General features: G+C 39.1%; 1 protein-coding gene across 1 annotated transcript in view; it reads right to left on the bottom strand.

The window, feature by feature from the left end:
• Window positions 1–9422: 9422 nt before the first annotated feature.
• Window positions 9423–26733, bottom strand: part of cadm2b (cell adhesion molecule 2b) — a 206533-nt gene continuing 189222 nt past the window's right edge. The window contains exons 5-9 of the mRNA XM_084064839.1: window positions 22351–22509; window positions 21164–21254; window positions 20799–20977; window positions 10995–11117; window positions 9423–9786 (exon numbers count right to left, since the gene is read on the bottom strand). Of these exons, the coding sequence (XP_083920965.1) occupies window positions 9668–9786; window positions 10995–11117; window positions 20799–20977; window positions 21164–21254; window positions 22351–22509 (671 nt within the window). The 3' untranslated portion in view covers window positions 9423–9667. The remainder of the gene's footprint in view (window positions 9787–10994; window positions 11118–20798; window positions 20978–21163; window positions 21255–22350; window positions 22510–26733) is intronic.

Below are 26733 nucleotides of genomic sequence, written 5' to 3'. Positions count from 1 at the left end.
TTTTTTTTTAGACATGAAGCAATTACAATAGTCTGCAGCCCTGCAGAGGTAAGATTGGAGCATTAATTCTACTAAAATACGATACATTTTCTGACATAGGTTGTTGATTATGACTCTAATAAAATATAACCTTTAACACAGCCAATAATGCTGTCAATTAATCCAGTGTATGCACTCTGTGATTTTAGAAAACGTGAACACAAATATTGAACAGTATAAGTCATTAATGAAGTATAGCCATAGTACATTGAATGCATGAGGAACATATTCATTTGGAAACACGCTTGAAGTTCTCCATCGATCGATCTAGCCCATAAATCTATCACTACGGCTGAAATACAATGGTTTCACACCATATCAAGCTGATAATTTGTTATGTGGTACATTACCATTTTCAATTTTGCCAAAGTAAACTAGATAATCAAAGCAATTAAAAACACAATCAGTTGTGTTTCTAAGTGCTATGTAAAACCTGGCCTGGTAGCTCTTTAGGATTCTGGGCCTTTTCTCTTGTCGTGACCCGCCAAGGTGAACTCTTGTGCTTGTCCGTCCCATGAATACTAAATGTGCCTGGATTAACCCATTCAATCAGGGAATGCGTCTCTGTCATTTTAGATTTCTTTGGCTATTCAAAAATAGCAGATATACAAGCTCATAGCGCTATGAGCTTGTAAATCTTCTATTTTAGATTTTTTTTTTGGCAAATCTTTGAATTTATCGTTTTTTAAAGCAAACATTTGTATCAAAAAATCTTTACTTCGGGGGCCCCTGGAACAAAACATTTTGAGATGGGGGGGTCTGCGGCTAAATACATATCTAAAAATGTTTTCTAAATCCTAACAGTATGTTGCTATATCAGTGGTGCTCCAACCTTTCCATGTCAAGGACCCCCAAAATGATATGTATTTGGCCGCGGACCCCCATCTCAAAATATGTTGTTCCAGGGATATCCAGAAGCACAGATCGGAGTTAAAAATGTTCGCTTTAAAACATACAGTATTATATATAAATTCAAAGATTTGCAAAAAAGAAGAAATCTTAAAATGACACAGATGCGTTCCCGGTCTTAATGGATAAACATTTTCTTGTCTCCTCACCACCATTGAATCAGTTGTCTTGCTGAGCTAATGCTCTGGACCAACCCCAGAGGACCAGCACCACACTGACTAGCATCATACAAATCTGGAAATATTCACACTAGAGTCAAAGTAGGCACCCTTCCTCTCTTTTGTAAAGTTGTATGGCAACTACACAAGACCAAGACAAAATGTTGAGGTATTTTTACTCTGCTGGAGTATTTCCAATTTTCGGTACTTTTACTTCTACTCCACGTACATCTCAAAGGAAAATATTGTACTTCTACTCCACTACAACTTTAGTTACTTGTTAATTTGAAGATTTAGATTATTATTACAAAACATACATTAACCACTTAAGCCAGTGATATTCAACTGGCGGCCCGCGGGCCAAATGCGGCCCCATTGGCACCTGCTAATTTGTTATGCTAGAAATGTTGTCTACTTCTCACTACTTTTAGAATAATGTAGCTTTCAAGTAGTTCAACTGTTTTTTTCACGCTTGACAAAAGCTGCATCGCTACATTTCAGTAGCACATCATGTACTAGAATTCGGTGATTAGGTGAGCTTTGAATGCATTTCATACACCATATGCCACCCATTTGTAGCTATTTCTGAGTTTTGAGTGGCTGTCATCCATTACACCAAAGAAAGAATTCTCCTTCTGCATCTATTAGCTTTTGAGTGGATTTTGTCCATCTTCCATCTGCTACATCTTCATCCACGTGTAGATTTTACACAGTATGTTTCATTCGTCATCAATAGTCCTGGGCTGACCCATTTTTAAGGGTCACTCTGACACTCTCTAATGGTTCTTAAAATACATCATAAGAGCTTGTGCACTTATCAGCCGGGTGCTCAAAAACAAAAACAAACCAGAAAAAGTGTCTCCGCCAGGTCAGGTAGGTTATTGTGGCCTCCTGTTGGCGCTATAATAGGCCAATGTGAAAAGGGTGCCATTTCTTCTTCGGCCTTGCACGGCAATCGGACACTGCATTCATGATTTGAGGCATTTTGTTCAAAAAAATGTGTTTTGCTAAATTAGACCTGCTGGTGGCGCTATAACAGGCAAATATTAAAAGGGTAGCATTTGTTCCTCAACATAGTGTGAATGTGTGTGCAAAGTCTGACCACAATCGGACGCTGCATTCATGATTTGCGGCATTTTGTTCAAAACGGGCCACTCCTGCAAACTTTAGATGTGAATTTTAGCCAATCGGGATGGAATATGAAAAATTAAACAGATTTTTATCACATGACTATAGAGATCATGTGTACCGATTTGCGTGAAACTTGGATAAAATCGGAAGGAGTAATGTAAAGAAATATGTTTTACATAAGTCTGCCTCCTGGTGGCGCTATAAAAGGCAGATGTGAAAAATGCAGGGCAAAGGTTTTTCCTTGACCTCTAGGGAGTGCGCATACAAAGTTTTACGCAGATTGGTAAAACCTTTTCTAGAAGCCATTTCTAGCCAATCAGGATGGAATATGAAAAATCTGAAAGAGATACTGTGTACCGATTTGCGTGATGTTTGGACAGAATCTGTAGGAGAACTTTGAAAAAATGTGTTTAGCAAAAAGCGGCCCCCTGGTGGCGCTATAACAGGGCCATGTGAAAAAATTGGGGCAGAGGTTCTGAATTGGCATCCAGGGAGTGTGTGTGCACAGTTTCGCTGCGATCAAGCCAACGGTGCGGGAGATTAGCTGTCCACAGACGGACGGACGGACGGACGGACAGGGGGTAAAACATACTCTCTCGCCATGCCTTTCGGCCTGGCGGAGACAAAAATAAAGTAAACACCTTTCCTTCATACGAACATGTAAACACTTTTTTTTTTATACCTTGACCTTGCCAGCCTGTCTCCACCACTTTTCTCATAAAGATATGCTTCTATGCCAGGGACCCTTGCACAGAACACACTGAAATATATTTTCTCAATATCCAAATCAAAGCCTGTGCATTATAAAGAACTGGAACAGAAAGTATACTATCAAACATCAAAAGGCATAAATGCAGTATGAAGCAGGCCCTAATAAGTTACAATAATGGACATAATATGGCCATTGTTGTGTCCTATAGCACACAACAAACGGCCATACATTAACCACGAACACGGTCTTGTGGCCCTCGACTTCAAGTCATTTTACAATTGTGGCCCCCTGCCTAATCTAGTTGAATACCACTGACTTAAGCCCTATATGCATTTCGACCATTTGAAAACAGCCGATATACAAGCTCACAATGTGCATAGTGTGCTTGTAGATCTGCTATTTTCATAAGGTTTTTATACATTTGAGATGGCGAGAGATGAGATGGCGAGAGGCGTGTCTAGTACCATAGCTTGTGAGTTCAGAGTATGGGAAATATCCCCATTGGCTTAAAGGGCAGCTATTGATGAGAAAGTGTCTAGAAAGTGTCTAGAAAGTGTTGACTAGACTCAGTCTCTTCTTAGACCAGCGTGCTTTGCAAGCTGGTAAAAACAATATCTTATAGAAATGTAATTAATTCATTAAATTGAAAAATAATTATTCCATGTCTGAATCATGTAAAAAACAAATGCAGCAGTTTCGTTTACATTTAAAAAGGGAATTAATTCCGCTGTTTAACTTATGTTCAGATCTCCCACACTTGTCATTTTTATTGGGCAAACATCAATCTTCCAGTCACTAATATCCTAACTTTAATTAAGTCTCTTGTGAATTGCTGGGAAGAAACGCAAATGCTCGAATCCAAACAGATGGCACACTATTTTTTTTTGCATACCTTATGCCGCAGGTACTCTATTTCCCCCCCGGAAGACTACCAAAGACAAGGCTTCTCTTTATAGCGTCTCCTGGGCCTCCCTGATGCAAGATTCAGCCAAACAATGCAGAAAAGTTTGTTTTAATTAGATCTAAAAATACAATCTAAAATAAATCAAATGCAGACAGACCAGAACCAGACCAGTGCAGGTTATTTCAGGACTTGGACTTAACCATACAGTGTGTGAGTCAGTTTGGATGAATGACTTTAACATACAGTGGATTCTTCTCTCATCAATCCACAGACCCGCATGTGGCCTGATTCATGCAGCACAACTCACAGTGTGGAAAATCCTCACACAGTAAACAAGGGACTTGTTGTATCTGACTAGACACATTCATCCAGCTTAATGGTGTGGTGATGTATCCAGGGGGATATACAAGCTCATGTTCCTTGTTCCGGACCATTTGACTTCCGTTACTCCCTCTAGGACCTGTCACAACTGGATGTGTGCATGATTTGTATAATCTCATCACATATGATTTTGGGCAAAACACATCTCGAGATCATGTCCGACAGCACAAACGTGGATGTTCAAAAGTGGGATGCGACACTGAACAATGCCTGCCTTCACAGGTTTAAAAAGTAGGGATATAACTGATAACTGATGCATCTAATGATCATGGATTTCAGTCAGATTGACTCTGAGGTTGCATTTGTCAGTGGTTGTCAAAGTGGGGTCTGGGGACCCCCAGTGGTCCATGAAGTGGCTCCAGGGGGTCCCCAGTAAAATTAGTTGATATAGCATCACAATCAGTTTAACCACTTTAACCCTATTTTATACTTTGGCTATTCAAGAATGTGAAAACTTTGGAATCCTCTATGAATTAAGTACAACGGACCCCAATGGAAACAAGCCATAGGCTTTCTTGGGTTTTAAATCCTATTAGCTGACCTTGTATTGAACTGTACTTTCATGTGCTTTTTTCTGCAAGCTTCTAATAAAGTACCGTATCAATAATCAACAATCAATAAATCAATCAATCATTCATTCAATCAAGACATTTTTTAACACAAATCTTCTCTTATGGCACAAAATATTTTCAGATGTGGGTCCGTGGCCAAATAGAAATTTGGGGGACATGAAAATGTTTGAGAACTAGTAAAAAAGTCAAAGGGCATTCACTATTCTTTCCAATCCTCTCCTTTGATAGAGTTAGTCAATCCGAGAGGAGACAAATGATACAATCCCCACATTATTCAGCATTTTGGCTTGGAGCAATGATGACAGATGTTATGCTCCAACTTCTAAATATATATGAATTGTATCTTCCACCCTCTACTCTCTACTCACCTCATGTTCCAGTGATGATTACACAAGCAATGGTTATGTAAAATATTTCAAAAAGTCTATCTCCTACTTGGCAGGCAGTATGATGTATGATACAGTATAAAACATCTTCCCTCAGATACTGTATTGTCTGAGTTTTGATTATTATCATTGGTGAACATGCACTTTCAAATTCCAGATATGGAAGAATAAACATACTGGCTTCTTCAGACTTTCACTATAATGCTTGTAAGGATACTGTATCCTGCAATTATAAAACGTTTCTTCAGCACTGCCCTTCAGCTAAGGTTTCCGGATGGAATACATTGTACTCACCTTATAGACCCACTGTATCTTTAAAATCCTTTATATCCTTTTATTTCCTCAGCACATCGCTTAGTGGATTATACAAGGCAATTAACATGCTTGGATAGTGAAAACTATTAATGTTGGTTCTACATAAAATAGTGTGCTGTTAATCCAATAGGACTATTTGTGTGCTTGTGGTTGGTGGGTTTTTCATGTCTGTTACTCCTCCAGTTGTTACTAATCTACAGCAGTACTGAAAAGAAGGGAAAAGCTAAATACAAAAAGTAAACTGTTTTCACAAACAACCTCTCCACTGTACTTAATGAATGTAAGAAATGTCTTGATATTGTCGGACTAGAGTGATTATATGCTAAATTTGATGACATTTGCATCGCAGCAACAAAAAAACGAATAGGACTTCATTAATTAATACAACCAGCAGTGCTACTGCAAGGGCCATCTGTTCGAGAAAGAATATGATTAATGCTGGAAAAGTGTAATTAGGATGTAATCCTAATATGTAAGTGTAATAATGTCTTTTATAGATATCATTCGATCCTCGGAGGCTTTTATACTGGACTTCTGCTTTGGTATGATAACAGCCTATTGAGAGCTGGGGGGCTGATATGAACTCTGCATACAGGGTACAGTAGAGATCAGCGTCTTTCAGACTTGTAAGACTTAGAAGGCCCCACTGGGGGTCATGCTGGAATTGTTACATTGCCCAGGCTTTGGTTCTCACATTTCAAGGGTAAAGAAAAAATAAATCCTTTACTTTCAACTCAGTATTTACTATTACATTAAGCATTCCTCTCTCAATAACCAATTACAATAATACGATGGATCTATAACAATATTTTCTGCTTGGCATTAGTCACGATATAGTCTATCTTAATGTACACACCACGGCTTGCTTAAAGACGCGAAAAGGCTTTAATAAAGGGAAGGAGTTCTATATAGGGTGTTGATGTTTGTTTAAATTGGCTGGGCTTTTGGTGGTAATGATTATGGAGCAAGCATTAGGAGCTGTTTGGACAAGAAGAGTGAGTGAGTCACTGTATGAATCAGGCAGATGGCTGGCTGGACAGCGTGTTGATAATGGCAACATTAGTCTGCTGGGAAACAACATTATGCTCAAGGTCAATGAGTGCTGAATAATGGAGCACCATTATAGCATGGGCCCCCATGTTCTCCTTCCCCATCAGGTGGCTTCATGTGAAGCTATTCAGTAGTCTACACATATCTATATTACTTCAATAAAATAAATAACATCTTCATCTCTTTCAGTGTAGCAGGGATAATGACCATTACTTTATATTGGTCATTATATTTACACATATAAGCAGTAGGGTTTAAACACAATTGTGGATGTGGATTAGTGAAATGTACAGTAAAATGGGTAAATTAATGTTTGGAAGGCCATTTGTTAATCCTCTGCCAATTTAAATGACTGCCAATAGCAGCATTCAGCCTTTTAGAATCCTATGAAAAGACAGTACTGTGTGACTTGTATCATTTATGTTCCTATGCTGGTTCACAGATATACAAGGCACCAGCAGCCCACTGTGTAGACATCTGTGGGCAGTTTAATGAAAACACTTCAAGCTTCATCATGCTAATTTACAATGAGATGGGGAAGGTATTCAGAGACACTGAAGTCCTCCTTTTGTCACCCTGTATTAATTCGCAAATGAAGTGAAGAACCGTGAGCCTCAGGCAGTCTTCCTGAGGAGCCTCATGTTTTTTAATCTTTCAACAAGTCAGGTCCTTTGCATATATCGTTGATACTAAAGGCTTGTTAATTCTTCAGCAGTGTATTGCAAGGAATAAAGGCAAATTCATACTTTGTTGCATACGACTCAATCCCTAACTGTGAATAACTGATTTTAAACTGATAGTTGCATTTTTCAGTTGAAAATTTGTTTCAGTGACTGAATAAGATGGTCACATGACAAGGTATAATTTGGCCATAACAATTAAAGGTGTGTCTATGGACAATGTCCACCAATTCATGGTTGCCTATAGTTTATATACAGTAGATACAATATAGGGACTTAATATAGCTACTAGGTGCAAACGAAACTTCTGGAATCTGAATTAGAAATATAATTTGTACAGTGATACACAATTAAAGCGGCATGACTCTTGATTGTATTCCAAACAACAGTATTAACAACACAGCTTTCAAGTGGTTCATATTTTAATATGCACTTTGTTTTTCGTGTGTGTGTTTGTGTGTGTTTTCTTTTTTCTCTTTACAGTGGTATAGTTGAAAAATGAATATTCAATATACTGGAAAAAAGCAAACCTTGCACATCCCCCATAAAAAGCAAAGCAATTACAGCGATTAAAACTTTGTACAAAATGAGTTATTTATAGCATTGTATTGAGTTGACAAAATAACATATGAGCATTGGCAATATGGTTAGATGTCTTTGATATAGTGGCTATATACATTGAGGGGAGTGAGGATGTCTGATTCACCAATGCCTCAACATGTCATTAGTACTGTTTGCAGCAAACTCAAAGGCCATAACGGTGATAGTTGTATTGTTTTCATGAGAGAAGTTCAGTTACTTCAAAAATGGAAAAGAATCTTGACAACTACTTTTACTTTAGTAATAACAGCAATAATATCAATCAATAGATTATAATATAATAAATGTCAATCATAGTACATATATTTTAAGCAGATTGTTTACATTTGAACAAATTTGGTCGAATTTCAGTTCAAAGAATTCTTCAGAAATCTAAATAAATGGAAAAATAAAAAAAAATCTTCAAAGTGATAGGAACTGATCTGAAATCAAAAAGCTTTAACCAGAGTTTATCTTTTTACCAAAATCGAATACTTACACATTATATACATGCCATGTGGCGAAACTAACTCTAGTTCATCATAGATAAATGGCTAAAAATCAAGACCTATGGAATACTTTAAATACTGTATAGGCTAATATACATTTTTTTTTATGTTTCAGGGATCCAAAGATTCAACAATATTGTTCACCAATAGTCACATTAGCAAAGTCATTTACAGCAATATCAACACATTGAGCATAGTTCAATAAAGATAAACATAAATAATGAACCACTAAAAGGTTCCATTCATTCAGTTTGTATCTCCCATTCTTACATCAAATAATAACAGACCAAAGTCAGATTAGGATTAGGATTTGTTTAACCACTTAAACCCTCTATACTTAGTAAACTAATACTTAGATGACCGTATACTTGGTCCAGTACTCCCCCCCCCCCATCTACACCAAATATCTTCACTGGAAATTGGCATTCTACAAGCTCACACCGCTCACAACGTTGTGAGCTTGTAGATCAGCTATTTTGGGTGAATGTTCCCCCCAGAATAGGGATGCTAGGGTTCAAGTGGTTAGTTTTAATCTTCATCATGTGTCTGAAACGTTCTCTCTATCTACAGTAGACTCATATTGAATCCTGAGACAATAAACGGTGTGTTTTCCATTCTGTGTTAGTCCTCAGACTTTGTGCTTTAATACTTTTTTTTCCTGTTTTTACAAAGCAATGACATGAGTGACAACATAAAGAAATAAATGTCGACATATACAGACACAGCAAAGAAGGAATACATTTTATCTGGAGACAATCACACAGATTGTGCTTAATCACTTTTATCGATTTCTCAGTGTCTTGTCTGCTTCATGAATTGTGTATTTAAAAACCAATTTATCCATCCAAGACCACTTACGAATTTTGGAAAAGATCCATTTGAAGTTAATATGTATCCACTAGAAATTGATATTTGAAACATTGATACATTTAACATATTCTTCTCTTAAAACAAATTTATTTTCAAAGCCAAGGTTTTCCGACTTCAGTTGACGCACATTTCTGGTCACTTCCTGATGGAAAAATCTGCAAAAAGGTATATAAATGTTATAGTGAGGGGAACTGAGAATGTGAAACATCAGTAATAAGCAAAACAAAACAGAAAAATGTACTAATTTAGGCAACGTAAAACTAAAACACAGACGACAGGTTAAAACCCCCAAAAGACAAGGGCCATATTCTCAGCAGTTGCTTGACAAACACGTATAAAACCTAGTGTGAGCAAAAGAATAGGAAACAGATTCTGCACCAGCGCTGAGACAATTTAAAATTGCTTGTCTGTTAGCAAAAGTAGTCATGAAACAAGCAAACAAACAAACAAACAAAAAAATAATAACAGAGGTCTAAATGAAGTACTCTTTCTTTTCCTCTGCATGCACATGGTTCCCCTCAGCGTTGATGATCGCCGTGTCTGCATCCGGGGCATCTTCCGCTCCTTTAGCCTCATGTGTTAAATATGTCCCTATTCACACACACACACACACACACACACACACACACACACACACACACACACACACAATTCAATTCAATTCAAAGGGCTTTATTGGCATGAGAAAACATACGTTTACATTGCCAAAGCAAAAAGCACAATACAACAATACAGCAATACAATCAAAACAAAAAATGTACATTTGAAAGTCAGAATCTTCAATAGATCAATTTCTATGTACCAAGATCACTGGGTGCAAATATAGTGCAGGAATATACACAATGATTCGTCTTTAGGGTGGTTGTGTTCCGTTCGATATCCTTCTCCTATCACAGCAGCTCACGAATCTTGCTGCTGTGTTTGCACATTGTTGTACTTCGCCCAGCAGATATGGGAGTTTTTTGTCATTGGTCATGTTTTCAAAATCTCTGTGTGTGGTTGTAATCTGTGGGAAGTATGTGTCTCTGATGTCTTGGTACAATGGACAGACGGTTAGGAAGTGTAGCTCGGTTTCCACTTCCTTTTGTGTGCAGTGGGTGCATAGTCTGTCTTCTCTCGGGATACAGGTCTGCCTGTGACGACCTTTCTCGATCGCAAGACTGTGCTCACTGAGTCTGTACCTAGTTAAGATTTTTCTTTGTTTTGGGTCGGTCACGGTGCTCAGGTATTCTGCCACTGCGTATTCTCTGTTTAGGGCCAGATAGCATTCTAGTTTACTCTGCTTTTGTGTTGCTTCTTTCCAATGTGTCAGGTAGTTTTCCTTTTGCTGTTTTATATTTTTGTTTGGTCCACACACACACACACACACACACACACACACACACACACACACACACACACACACACACACACACACACACACACACACACACACACACACACACACACACACACACACACACACACACACACACACACACAAAGTAGTGTCACCCTCCCTGAGAAAACGATGGAATGTACAAATCGTACGTTGTACCTCCATATTTATGTATTTTTCGTAAATGAATGCCCTACTACTTAATCATACTACAGTGTCACACAAAAGTAGCAAAAATAGCTGATGCGTTTGTGAGCGTGTAAGTGGTTAAGTGATGACATATGGTATCCATTGGAACACATGTTATTTTTTACATTTCCTGAAAAGTAACAGTTTTGGACTTGGACTACGTTTCCACCCGACAGCGACAATATATTTATCACAAATGATTTATTTAGAAAGATAGGTGTTACTTGCTTACCTTTATGTCTGGACAAATATCGTCCAAATACTATAACCAAACATAGGGTGATGAAGACTACAACTGCAACCACGCCTCCAATTAAAGCATGGTCTGGTCCATGCTGTCCCAATGCATTGGGGTCTGCAGAGAGGCAAAATACAGAGAGAGAGAGAGAGAGAGAGAGAGAGAGAAAAGAGGGAGGGGTGCAGAAAGAGAGATAAGAAAACTTTGACAGGCAATTACTGCCTACGTTAGATGAATAGATTTCCTGACAATGTATCATGCACCTGAAATTGTCCATTACAGAAGAGCAATTAAAACTTTTGGCTCCCGTTAATTGTTCCAATATAGATACTGTAGATAGAAAATGCAGAGAAAGCGAATGCTTTCATATTTAAAATATTTCTGACACTGACTGTTTAGCACTGTATAGCAGAAAACGGATCTCTCTGTTTGTGACATAGCAGAATGTGTGCAAATGTAATTACAATGTAATTGCATGATTACATGACACATCCAAACCTATTCAAAGTTTTAAATCATGGAAAAAGATCTGCATTTCCACATCAGGGAGAAACTAGCACAATAAAACATCAACATGGCAGACTACATTAACATTTACATTCCTAGCTCCATCAATGAATAGTGGCAACTCTCCTTAGACCCTGCTATCCCACAGCTACAAACACACGCTTTCCGTGTCTTGCCCTTGCTCGGTGTCACGTTCTGCATCATTGCAGGTTTTAAAATGAGAATTATTTAACCTGAGGTGTTACTCAGGGTATAGAGTGCACTGAGGGTTTCCCAGCCCAGACTGTGCCTTTGTGTCTGTCCTGTAATAAACCGTAAGTGGCTGCATCTTTACTGTGCGGCTTGTGTGCTCTCATTATCTCAAGTTGATGAATGGCTGTGCCTTGTATTCAGTTTTGCAAAGTGACCCTGGGAGATGAGAGTGGGGATGTTCCTGCAAACCTGTTTTATTCCTCTATTAGTGGAAATCCATTTATAAACCATATTGTGTAGAATATACAAAAAGAAGAAGTGGAACATGCAGTTGGTTAACTTTCATGCAGAATAGATACGACCACAGTCATTTCATTTGTGACTGATATGTAAAAGCAGCAACAGTTTGGAACGACAGCCAAAAAAGTGTGTATTTTCTTTTTCCACAGCCCCAGTGAAAGTTGGATGTTTTCATGGACATGATGGTTGATATAGAGGCTATGATTTGACAGTCAATCAGGAGCATAAGCAATGTTTATGCAACAAAATAGTTGCATAATGCGCACACAGGACTGATACGTGCTATATTTCTCTAGCTTCAGAGCAGCTTATTCTTAGCCATTAGTATTGGTTCTTCCTAAAGTCATAAACACAGTATATGTTTATGCAATCTCTGACAAATTATCAGAGTTACAGTATAGGCCCTCAAACACAACAAATTCAGACAAAAGATAAAATGTCATCAACAGTGCTTGTTGACGAGTTTACATTATATTGAGAATAAGAATGATACAAAGAACACACGACACATCGAAAACACACATTTGCAATCATCATCCAATTTGGTACTTAGGTAACATGAATTCAGATCCAAATGTCTACATTGATGACATTCCTTGATTTAAAACATTTGGGTTATTTTGAGGAAATGCAGTTTAGATAAAAGGACATTTTGTCAAACTAGATACTGCTGCTAATGAATGTAAACAGCTGTAAAGCAACTACTGTACCTATAATGCTACTCTAGATAGATAAATGTATGTTTATAAATAAATCATGTGGTCAGAGAGCTATATTTACTTCAAATCATGTACTTTCCCTTCTATTTCCGCTGTAAGCAAATGAAAGGAAATAGAATATTTCTAAAACGCCCACCCGGACAAAAGGTCCATATCAAATAATGACCCCCTAGGGCAGAGCCATCTAGTTTCATTCAACTCATAAACCAACTACTCAAAAATATAATATATTCTGCCTCTCTGACATGGCTAGAGAGAGATAAAAAGGTGGTTGACATCAGCAGGCTGAGCATCCATGCATGGTGATGAGTTTGGTTCATGCTGAGTGGAGACGTGTCCCGATTCAGGACCGGATCCAGAATCGCAAGCTGTAAAATCCGGCCTGAAATTATGATCTCAGAGCTGGGCAAGAGGGATATTTACCTGTCGTGGGCACCGGTAAGTCTTTGGCTGTTGCCATGGTTGCAGACAGAGACAGCAGTAAAGGGAAGACGAGGGGATACAGCATCATGATAAACAAGGTGAACACAGAAAGTTTGAATGAAAACACAGGAAACGAAATAAGATGAAACGTGAGAAATTAGCATGCGCCCATTTGAGTGTTTACTTGGACGGTGTGCAGAGACCCAAAACAAAGCGGTTTGTAAGAAAAGTGCCGCTGGGAGAGCAGCACCACACACCACGTGAAACACACACACACATCAATGCGCCACAATCAGAAACAAGAACCATACCTGAATCCTACTCCTATTGACATTTTTACATTCCCAGTGTGAATGAATCCTACTCCTATTGATAGTTTAACATTCCAAGTGTGAATGAATCCTACTCCTATTTATAGTTTAACATTCCAAGTGTGAATGAATCCTACTCCTACTGATAGTTTTACATTCCAAGTGTGAATAAATCCTAGTCTTGCTGATAGTTTTACATTCCCAGTGTGAATTAAGCCATCTCCTATTGACAGCATTGTGAGCTTGTAGTTCTGATGCAGTTCAGATGGGGGTCTGTGGCGAAATACATGTCAATTTGGGGGTCCTTGACATGAAAACACTAGAGAACCACTGGTTTAGACTAATTGGTATTGGTCTATATTATGTCGTTTCTTCTGGCACAGATTGCTCCCCAGGCACATTAACTTGCGCTCTCTGGCAAAAAGTGCTGATTACCTAAATTAAGTATTATATCACAAGTAACCTTTGTGCGTTCTTCAATCTTTGTGCCTCATATACTGTAGCGAAAGGTGATTTGCATGTCATAAAAATGCTTTTAGAATGTCATAAAAAAGCTTTTAATGTGTTTTACAAGCAGAGTGCTCCTGTGACATTGTCTGGCTCCAGTAGAAGACAGTGTGTACACACTTAAAACCATTAACAATACCAATTCCATTAGCAGAGGTGGGATTGACACATGGCCCTTTTAGTTACATAAGCACTGTTATCATATGGGTTCGTATACACTGTAAATTCCTCAGCATTAATTTGACTCTGCGTGTGTAAAGATTGACTCTTACAAGTTCATTTATTTCACTCTCAGAGTTACATTTACATGGAGGATTTTACTGTGTACTGCAGTTATCTTGAACATTCATATAGCAAACTCAGCAGGTTCTAGAATGTGTAATCACCTAAATAGGGTGTATTAACTCTGAGGACCCCCCTAGGGGGGTAAGCTTATAGATCGGTTATTTTTGGCAAAGTGGTTTGGTGTACAGGGAAAAAGAACAGACCAAGTGCAGACTGCAGAGCAAAATGTCACATATACTTAGTATTGAGGGTTTAAGTGGTTAAATGTCATTAGCATGAATCCATCATATTCATAGAAAAGATCATGTGTAACACACTAATGATAGTGTTGTCAAACAAGTCTATGAAGCGATCTATGAAATATATGTTTTTCTTAAAGAAAAAATAAGTATTTGTAGTGGGGGTGCTTCATCTCTCTCTCAGATAAGGGGTCCTTGGGCTGAAAAACATTGAAGACCCCAACGCAATCTTAATTTACACTTCATAGTCTGATTATCTGCAATAACAGTTGTCTTCTCCATTTGTTCAAGGGCTTAGTATACTCAGTACATTGTGTTACAGTGAAGCTATCATAATTTGCTCTTGTAATAGAAAGCATCCTACTCAGGGTTAATTATCTAATGTAAAAGACAATCTCTCACTCTCACACACACACACACACACACACACACACACACACACACACACACACACACACACACACACACACACACACACACACACACACACACACACACACACACACACACACACACACACACACACACACACACACACACACACTCACACACACACACACACACACACACACACACACAGAATAAGATCCTGAGAGTTAATTTCACTCTGAGAGTAACTAATGGACACATTAACACTGAGGCGCGCACGCACACACACACACACACACACACACACACACACACACACACACACACACACACACACACACACACACACACACACACACACACACACACACACACACACACACACACACACACACACACACACACACACACACAATCCTAAACAGAATGGAGGAAAGAAAAAAGAGCGAAAGAGCTGAATTCATCACATAAAACAATGCTATTTTCTAGCTGAAAGGGTAGTTGTTGCCTCATCAATCATCAGTGGTGTGTTTAGTGTCATGTTTTGTGAGTGCAGAGAGCGATACGAGAGAGAGAGAGAGAGAGAGAGAGAGAGAGAGAGAGAGAGAGAGAGAGAGAGAGAGAGGGCCACAGAGGAAGGCAAGCATACCTGCCAGTATTGATCGATTGGCTGATCGATTTTATTTGATAAATTAAAATACAATACACGGATGTGCATGCAGCATTGCACCTAATCCATCAGGAGATCGCAATAAAGTCTCATGATGTATTTCCATTGCAGTTATGTGCAGAGAGTGTACAAATGGAACCAAATGGACCCATTAGGGTCCATTTGGTTCCATTTGTACACTCTTGCGACTTAAATGGATGAACGTATATCTGTACCCTCTGTAAAAAGGATAAAACTAAACTCAAGAGCTTATTGTGGTCCTTTAAAGCCTGGTTCGGACCAAATAAAATAGCCAACCTACAATCTCACAACGTGTCGCCAACCTACAAGCTCACAAGGTGTCGCATTCCACAATGCATTGTGAGCTTGTAGGTTGTTGACTACTTTTGGCACGCGACACTGCCGTACATCAGGGCATATATTTAAGCATTGGAACGTTGCTGAGAAAAATCACAGCGATCTGAATTTACCATTAAGTGTAAGTGTGTGTAAAGTGAGTGCCACATGTTGGGCATATCACTGTGTGCATGATGTGGTGGTGGTGGTGGTGTAGCAGACTGGAAGAATGGAGGTCAGAGGGCAGCCAGGGGGAGCGGGAGGAGGTGGAGGTAAAGTGGTGCTAGCGTCTGCTAAATGAAACAGAAACAAACAAACAACACCTGTCCATAGGGAACACAGGCTTAACCTGAGCAAAGAATTCAGCCGCAAATCAATTACTGAGCACTGGTTTCTACAGTAGGTTAATTCTGTCGACCTTCACTTGACACAATGCAGTAAAAAACAACAACAAACAAGTAGAGTGCTACAAAAAAGGAGAACAATTCAAAACATATATATATATAGAGTTACAGTAGTTGAATTTTCTAAATAACTGTTGATTGTTACTGTGGATGGTCTGTCTGTCTGTCTGTCTGTCTGTCTGTCTGTCTGTCTGTCTTGTTGGCTTAACAGTGTAAAGCCTGGATTTCATTACCAAGTGTGCTTGCTAAAGAGAGAAAATATATAGGGAATATAGAGAGACTACAGTGATCAAAATGTGATATACTGTATGTTAGACGGTGGGAAAGAGGAGCAACTGCAGACTGCTCCTAGATGATGACTTATATTTACATGTACGACTATTCGTCACCATCTCTCTTACATCCAAGACACTGTAATTATCATGTATCTCCTGACTTCATTTAATATAGCATATTAGGAAATATTATGGTAGATGGTGATAAATGGCAGCTACGTGATGACATTTATTGCTTCAGCTCTCGTGTCATTAGCAAATTGGGCTCAAAGACTTCGACTGCTCAGAGCCCCTATAACCCATTCAGTCCGGGAACGCATCTCTGTCATTTTTAGATTTCTTTGGCTATTCAAAAATAGCAGATATACAAGCTCTTGAAGTATTTTTGCAAATATTTGAATATATATTTTCAAAGGGAACATTTGTAACTCAAATCTTTGCATCTTTTGAGGGTCTTTGAAGTGAAAATGTTTGAGAACCACTGATATTATAGCAACATACGTTTTTCAGAAAACTGTTAGGATTTAGAAGAAGTAGAATCCCCAGAAGCAAAGATTTGAGTTAAAAATGTTTGCTTTAAATATCTATATGTATCTATATCTATATCTATATATATATGCTGATCGATATATACCTGAGTGACCTGTTCTTCACGCCATATCTGCCTCACTCAGAGAACACCTCTCGCACAGTGCTTAATTAGTTATTTTTATTTTGAAGCTTTAAGTGTACGTTATTCTATTCTTTTTGATATATATCTATTAAAAAAAAAAAAAAAAAAAATATATATATATATATATATATATATATATATATATATATAAAATCGTGAACATTTTTGCAAATCTTTGAATATATATATATATATTATATATATTGTTAAAGTGGTTACACAGACGTGTTCCCGGTCTCAATGGGATAAATATCACTTTTATTGAGCTGCACTTCCTGCAGCTCTGCAGAATGACTGTCACTATGTGGTAATGAGCGTCTCTTGCCTTTTACTCGATTGTACTCATTTTCTCATCCTTCCTGAGCGGCTGGGCTCTTTGTGTTTGGTGACAATATTGTTATGGATGTCTTTTTTTGCTTATCATTCACAGATAATCTGATAATAAAGAGTTGACACTCCCTACACATGTGTCTACATGTTCTGTCACACACACACAGAGAGAGAGAGAGAGAGAGAGAGAGAGAGAGAGAGAGAGAGAGAGAGAGAGAGAGAGAGAGAGAGAGAGAGAGAGAGAGAGAGACAGGTCTCCTCCTTGGTTTGACTGATATATCTGCCATTATTTGACTTTTTTGACGACACCAGTATCCTTGTGAACTTAATAATGAAGTTCAGTTTGTGTATTTTACATATACTTCTTGTTTGCTTGTTCATTGTATAATTCAAGTTCATGTATTAAGTTTAATATGCTGTGTATACTTAATTTAAATCTGTAGTTATTTGTGTTTATTTGTATTTATTTGTTTGAAGTAAAATGTTCTCAAATAGAAAAGTATTTCAAATTGATGCATTTTTTGACAAAACATCGGTAAAACATCGGTGCTCGATGGGGTGGTCTAGGACTCTCCAAAACCTGGAACGGCATCGGACCCCAAAAAACATATCATCGGTCAGGTTCGACTCCTTAGTTTGAATTTGAGTGATGCAACTTTTGTTGTTAACGCAGAGCTCAGATATTACAGAATGCTATGGATCCTGGCCGGCCATAACTGTTTTCCCCCCTTCTGTGAGCCCAATGATAGAAGAGGCTGCGATAACAAAAGCTGAAGGAAAGAATGTGTCATCCTTCACTTCACTCTCTTTTTTTTTCAAGTAAGGAAAAAAAAGCCTCTGGCCTGAAAGGATCCTAGAAAGTGGCTGCAGTGCATAAACTGAGCTAAGCGCTTGTGAGCATGAAGTCCCTAGTCTCTGAGCTATGGCACGTCCTGTCTAAACAAATCAAAAAGTACACAGTAAAATCCTCGGTGTTACCCATGGTCCATTTGGTTCCATTTGTACACTCTCTTTAAGTTAAATTAACTCTGAGGATTTTACTTTGCACTCTCATGTGGGACTGGTTTAATTGGTGGAATAGAAATGAATCGAAGCATGTCCATTTTTAAATATTATCCTCTTGTTTTTTTTTTTATATTTTACATAACTTGATTTGATTAACGTTATAAGCAAGCGGTGCAGAGCTCTTAATGATCTGCTTTCTGCACCATGCTGTTTTTCTTTTTTAAGTTTCTCAGCTCCTCTACGTACTGTCACAGGATTAACTTATCTTTCCTGCAGGCACAACTCGGAAGCTAAACTCTGCATCCTTAACTCCTCTTAGAAAGAGTCCAGAAGCCAAGCCCAAAAGTACAGTGAGGTAAACTGGGCTACCATGCAGCATTGCCAAGGCAGGGTTTAGAAGAGCTGAGTGCCAGGAGAGGTGGGTTCTGTAGGAGTTGGCAAGCAACCACTCACCAGCATTTGGCCCGTACACTGTTTACATCTGGACAGCTAATCAAAGCCTTACTTATATCACAAGTAGTTGCCAAGGACACGATTATTGTCCATTTAAAATGTCTGCACCCTTACAGATCTCCACTTTACATGTTTAGTTGATGTAGCCTCTCAAAAAATGCCTTTCTCAGATGAACACAATATTGAATTCCTGTAAATCACAGGTTCTCACAGTGGTGGTCCGGGGCCCCCAGGTATCCTTGAGGGGGTTCCAGGGAGTCCCCAACCAAAGTTTTTAAACACTTAAGCCCTGTTTTATTTTGGCTATTTGAAAATAGCTGATCTACAAGCTCCCAATCTGTTAAAAAAAAAAAAAACTTTTTCAACCGATGCCAATTTGATCCTGATCCTGGGCGCTACACTCCCCCCACCAGCCTAGGGAGCCGCTCATGCCTCCTTCAATGCATGAGAGCCAACTGACCTTCTTATCACCTGACAGGGCGGAGTTTCCCCGGTAGGACCTAGCGAGAGGAAGGAACACGTTATTCCAACCAGTTCCTTTCCCCTCCATCAGGCGCCCCGGCTGTCATGGGGGAGGCCGTATAGCGACCAGGATTACTACATGTTTTTGTGAGGGTATTAACTACCCTAGGAGACACGGTGAGAACATGCAAACTCCACCCTTTCACCAACCCCACCTAGGGTATGGGCGCTGATGACGCAGAGGAGAAGACACTCCCCCAGCGCCCCCAGGACCTTCTAGCTGTGAGGTGACAGCGCTACCGACTGCGCCACATGCCCCTTGTTTTTTTTAATCTTGACAAATCTTCTCTTATGTGGTCCCTGTCACAAAACTTTTCAAATGGGAGTCCGTGGCCAAATACTTCAGTCAATTTGGGGGTCCTTGCCATGAAAATGTTTGAGATCCACTGCTGTAAATGAGTCTCTATAAACCCTGTTTTAGCCTATTCTTGCCTATTAATGAAGAAAAATCCCTGTCACTGCTCGTGCTCAGCAGCATCAAATTTATTCAAACACTGACGTTTCGGTCCCTCTGGACCCTCATCAAGAGTGTCTTGTGACACTCTTGATGAGGGTCCAGAGGGACCGAAACGTCAGCAAGAGCAGTGTGCGAGATCTTTCTTCATTAATGGTCATTTGATACTGTACAATGCACCTGGCTGCATCTGAGCTAAGTGGGTGTGCAAATAGTTCCTTTGCAAAAACCTATTCTTGCGTAAAACGTGTATTTTTGCTTTAGTTTTTCTGGGTTAAGTGTGGCATCTAGCAGTATACCAGGGAATAAATACAGAATCCAGTTAGGCTATTCCTTAAGAGCAGATACAAGATGACCATGTAATCACATCTCAAGCAGATGTTTTGGTGACTTGAAGGGTATGGAGAATAATTTGACCTGAACTATAGAGACAGCACATCCTAATATTATCAAATTCATTATGATTTCTTGAAAATACAGATTTGTGTAAGTTCAAGAATTGTTATCCAGCCTCAGGCATGGTTCCATTTTGGCAGGATAATTGGATAGTTGGATAATTTCGAGCGACCAGTGATGACTGGGTGATAAAAAACTAATATATAGTACATATGGCGGTTATTACTCTGCTCTTATAATACTGTACGAGTCGCAATTGTGGTACAGCACATGCTCAATGATACATTTTGTCCACCTGTGAGTTAGAGCGCTGCGCACCTTAAAATAGAACACAGTGTAGCACAGACGGCAGACAAACTCTTTTTGGCTTCTGAATATGGAACAGAGGGAGAAGCTAACGCAAAGCTTGTTCCGACTGGGGTACTCACCATATACAAATAATATATATTCCGCACTGCTGGTCCCAAGATGGTTACTGGCCTCACAGCGGTATGTGCCATTGTCTGTTTTGTTTAGCATAGTGATGGTTAGTTCCCTGCCCTCCACAATCATACGCTCGATGTCTGGCAGCTCTCCACCGTCTTTAGACCACAGCACAGGCTCAGGTCTAGGGATGAAAAAAATATGTATATAGTACTAGAATACAGACCTGTGGAAAATACAGTCTATTTTAAAAAGCAATTCAATATCATGTCAATATCAAGTTTATCTGTATTTTGATGTTGGTGTTTATAATTGACATCAAAATGAACACTGAAATAAATAAATTAATACATTAATAATTGCAGCTTACATTGGGTTGCCTAGGGACACACACTCCAATTTGAAGTATTGACCTTCCTGTGGTATAATCATTGAATGTGTGATCTCCAGGTGGGGCGCATCTGCAAAGGACACACCCAAAACTGATGATGTCATTATTAATGAAGTCATTATTATAACAGTTGCATATGTTTAAGTCTTTGACTTAAACACTGATCAACAGTAGGTATTTGTTGTAAAGTAGGCTAGTTCTCATTTTTATACACTCTCTTAACCCAAGATAAATACGAAAAAAAAGTTTAACTAGGTCTTTCTTCTAATTTGTTCACATAATGTAATACTACTAGAGGTTCGGGGCGCTGCGCGCCCCTCCCGTCTCGCCGTGGCGCGGGGCTCTAGTAGCCTGGCCCGCACATCGGACACGGAGACAGTACAACGTAGACGTTTGACACGCAAACCGAAAGCGAAAGCAACAGCGGTGTTTGTTTCGACACGCTAACCGAAAGCAAAAGCAAACTGCAACATGCAAATGCTGCGCGGGGCTCCCTCCCTCTGTCTCTAGTCTCCCTCTGTCTCTCCCTCCTTCTCTCTCTCTCTCTAGAGCATGAGGACCCGTATGAACCACACAGACACACAGTCCGGCACGCATGCGCGCCACTCTCTATTGTATAATAGGATATATATATTACGTCTGTTTTTGTTAGATCTTATATTTCCATCAGGGACCACTTAAGAAATAAGAGTTTCCAGTAACTCAGTAGTGGTATCCTCTGGGAATTACACTTTTTTTCTTCTAATTAAAATCAAATCAAAATCAACATCAAATCACTAGAGCCGTTCTCCCTATTGTGTTTCCCTTTTGACCTAAAGAATAGTCCTCACCTAATGCCATGCACATTCTGAAGCCATAAACAATCTCAAATCTCACAATTGACTTTCATTCTAGTCTCATCACTAAAGCTGCATGCTTTCTAATGTTAAATCGTCACTGTCAGGCAGAACCCTCATATCTCCATATGTCACCGTTTTATATTTTTTTCATAAATGAATGCCCGGCCTGCTTCATCATACAAGAGTGTCGCACAAAAGTAGTGAAAGTAGCAGATCTCACAATGCGCCACATCACAAAATCTTTTTAAAATAATAATAAAACAAGGAACGGTTTTGGACATACGAGGTCTCCACCCAACAGCGACAATATGTAGGACTGGTACTCACAGTGGACTTCTAGGACTTCCGTTGTCATGTATGGGCTGGCCAGAGACACATGCTCCACGCTGCAGGTGTAAGCCACCCCGTCATCCCGCCTGTCCACCAGGAACTGGAGGCTGCTCTTCACTGTAAATGACTTCCCTGTGGCATTCACCTCCTTAGTGCCTGCAGAAAGCCAGTGAAGGGCACCATACTTAAATAAAGGTAGAGTACACACCAGAGACATCTGTAAGTTGTCACAAGCAGCCTTCTTTATGAATGAATTTAATTGGGAAAAGAAGCCCAAGACCTTGACAGACAGACAGACAGACAGACAGACAGACAGACAGACAGATAGATAGATATACTGTAGGGTTGTCCGATATTGGCTTTTTTACCGATAACCGATATACCGATATTGTCCAACTCTTAATTACCGATACCGATATATGCGGGGATTATTGTGATTAGGGTAAGCTCAAATTTCATATCACACACACCATATACAGTAAGAACTCCTGTAACTTATTTATAAAGCAAAAAAAAAATAAAAAAATGTTTTTTTCAAAAACCGATACCGATATTTTCCCGATATCAATTTTTATGCTAATATCGGCCGATAATATCGGGAGGCCGATAATATCGGACATCCCTAATATACTGTATATCACAAACTGGAATAGAATTTCAGGAGGTTCCTTGACATAAACTCTGATACAGGCAGCTACTTCATTGTTCATGTTGTTTCTCAAATCAGAATAGAAGGCAGAAAGGAGTGTAAGTTTTGACTCGGTTGGATGGGTGTGTTTGCTCCTGGTGGACTATCCTTCAAGCATACAAGTCAACACAAAACACAAACACAAAACACATCAGACTTCCCTGACAAAGTGAAGTTCCAGCCACACATTTCGTCTCTTGGACTTTCTACAACAAACTTTCTACAGTCTTTATATGACTGTGACGCTTGCTGAAAAGTGAACAAATTGTAGGGCAAAGTACAAATTTGCCATTAGTCCTGCTCATGACCACACTTTTACTGTTCATTACATATCTCCTCCATCAAACCACTTTCAACCTGGCGTCCCTGTTTTGGGCATGTCATTCTAATCAGGGAAAACATCCCAAAAACGGTTTTGCCTTAATTCCCCTATACACACACACACACACACGCTCACAACTTTTTTTTTTTACGTTTTGGGTGAATGGTAAATCTCAATGAGCTTTTCAACATAACCTTGAAACATAATCTGCATTTGGAATATCACTGTGGGACAATTTAATCAGAGACAAACTGTATAAAATATTCTAATATCATAGATAGTCTTTATCTTCTTCACTGCCACTGCCATGCCGGTCTTAAAGGTATACCTTTCACAAATCAGGGCATTCACAAATAAGGTACCATATACTGTACCATGTACAGTACCATACTGTATTAAGAAACACAAGACAGAGATGTCTAAGGCCTTGCACTTTGCCTTGCATAGAAGGTAGATAGAGAATCCTCGCGTGGCACAAATCTGCCTGCAGAGTCCAAACTCCCACACTGAAGCTGTCACTGTGTTTCAAGAGGGTTGCTGGTGTTACCAGAGAGAGAGAGCATTAACATATGCAAAAGCAGCATTTCAGTATGTGAAAATGCTTGAGAAAAGGTGACGACCTAATGCATACTTTATTGTGGAAACAAAATGCACTCAAGCAACTTGACTTAAATGTATTCTGTATATAATTACAGAGTAAAGTCCTTAGTGTTAATTTAACTCTTGAGGGCCCTCTCTTCCGCCCAGCGCAAAGCGGCAGCTAACGGGCAGCATAATTGTCATTGCTATCTTCAGACTGACGGAGACGTCATTTTTACGGCTGGCGTCCCCATTGTCTAGATAACAAATGATCCTATATGCCTATGCGACCACCGCGTTGGTCTTAGAATTAGGTGTGATCTGGCGTAATCAGGTCGCATTGCTATCTTACGAGTTTGCATCTTGCGCTTAGACCAGCTCCAAGGCGGTCTTATCTTCTGGCTCAGTGACAGCGCAGGTGTTTCCTTACCATTTTGACAGCGGAACGCTCCACACATTAACATGTCACCATCTTCGAGGCTCCTGACACACGGAGCGCGCAGCCATCCATCATGTCGTTTAACGAGCAAAATTGGCGTGGACACACATTGACGCATTTTTTTGTGCTGTGCTCCATAGATCATCTAAATCTATGCCCTGACATATACAAGTCATTTGTGCACTCTCATAGTTACTAATGGATAAACTAACACCATTTTAAATGAATGAATACATTAATTAGGATTTTACTGTGTACCCACCTGATGTCTGCTATTGCTTGAAAAACATCGAAAAAAACCAAAGCAGCTTTTATACAGTAAAACATTTAAAGCTCTAACATATAATGTACAGGATGAGTTGAGACTTTCTTGGCATCATTTCCGAGTAATATATATATATATATATATATGTCCATCCATTTTGGTCTCTAGCCAGGAACCAATTTGCATACTGTATGTGCATAATGACTTGGGATGAGCTCTGAGTGCATTAGAGTCTCAAACTATGTCAACTGTAATTTAAAAATATCCCTTTCTAACCATTATTTACAACACTCGGGACCACAAAGTGGGCCCATTTAAAGCTCCATGTTCTTTCCGTGTTTTGATACTTAAGCTTACAGTATGAGTTACTACATTTGACACATAAATAAATTGTTTTGCTTCATTTCAATTGGTTATGGATTTTCCCTGTTGCTTCCCTGAAGCTTGGACCATCCGCACAGTACAGTAGCTATAGTATAATGTGTTAGTCATAGGTTGGAGGCTATGGACACATACTGTATGGCATGTTATTAATATTAATTACTAGTGTGTAGTTGCCCCCAATGCAATATGTGCATTGGAATCAACATGACCCAATGCATCCAGGGGAGAAATGTGTGTTTGTACGACTTACGTTTAAACCTTTTGTAACTACAAATGTAGTTTGAAACCAAAATAAATATGTGGCTCCCTACAAAAGTTTGGCTCCCCCTATGAGTAAAATTCAAATTTCAGGTTTATAGGATGATGCCTTCATGACATGAAATAGTGCCTGTTTACAAGTCTCAAATGTCCTGCAGCCTTGACCTTAGATATCCTCAGATATCCTTTTCTCTGATCCTGAAAGGCTATTTTACAGGTTTGCGATATCAATAGATCGATAAGATGCCTACACCAAAGGCTTTGCAAACACTGCTCTCTACATGTGGATATCATTCATGCATTTGTCTAATATTCCAAAGGTGCACCGTCTACTGCACCACATGGGATTTCATTAGCCATTGTCGGAAATGAATACACATTTTAAATGAGCTGTTGAAAATCATTGGAACTGTTGGAGCTATGGCTTCTACAGACACCGAATGTCTCTGTCTGTGTGTGTGTGTGTGTGTGTGTGTGTGTGTGTGTGTGTGTGTGTGTGTGTGCCAAATGTTTTGGCAGTAGGCTACTTTCGCCATTGTGACAAAGCACATTTTGTCAAGATGCCTGAATGTAGTGTGTGTCCTATGATGCTACGTTCAGCTTCTATAAATGTTGAACAATGCAGGCTAACACGTACATACCTGAAGCTGACTGGCTAATTTAACCAGGATGACAACAAATAGCCTACAGTAAGTATGCTGTATGTTGTTGTCACTTTGGATGTGAACATACATTAATGAAGATGGCTGAAAATGTTAGAATAGAGGCTAGTGAAATGTCATTATGAACATCAATACAGGTTGTGCAACATAATTTCACACTCTAATGCCATCGAATGAGATCCAATTTAGAAGGGCCTAAATATGTCTACATCTACAGTAGGATATAAATAATGCTTGGTTGAGTTTTATATATGATGCTAGTAAAAAGAGGGATTTTTATTCGAGTCTGTTATGATAATCAAAAATGAAAATGAATCAAAACAATAGTTTATTTGTAGCTAAGAAAACCGCACCAACCTCTAACACAAACAACCAGGTTCCCAGATGTGGAAATCAGATGGATAAAAAAAAAAAGAGAGAGAGAGAGAAAGATTCATAATATGGAGCTTTGATGCTACTGTATATTCACATCATTAGGCTATGTGACAATTCAACAACAACCTCACAGACATCCAATAAAAAAACAAAGGGACCTAATTTGACAGTCCAATAAAAAGCACACACTTTCTCATCTAGTAGGCTATTTCCAACCAATACTTGGCTGTACATTGCTCATTTCGGGTTTGAAGTGATACTATGACATTTAACATGTTTTGTGTGTGAATGAATACGCTATTTTGACCAATCTGTATGGCAGAGTATGCTAATATATAGGGCCCACTATAACTAACACAACTGCAGTGGTTGTAGTGTAGCCTACTCCTCTATTGATACATTTAGATC

This window comes from Gymnoscopelus microlampas, assembly GCF_963454915.1.
Source record: "Gymnoscopelus microlampas genome assembly, chromosome: 8".
Lineage (NCBI taxonomy): Eukaryota > Metazoa > Chordata > Actinopteri > Myctophiformes > Myctophidae > Gymnoscopelus > Gymnoscopelus microlampas.
The sequence above is the reverse complement of the archived record's forward strand: the minus strand, read 5'-3'. Positions and strand labels throughout refer to the sequence as shown.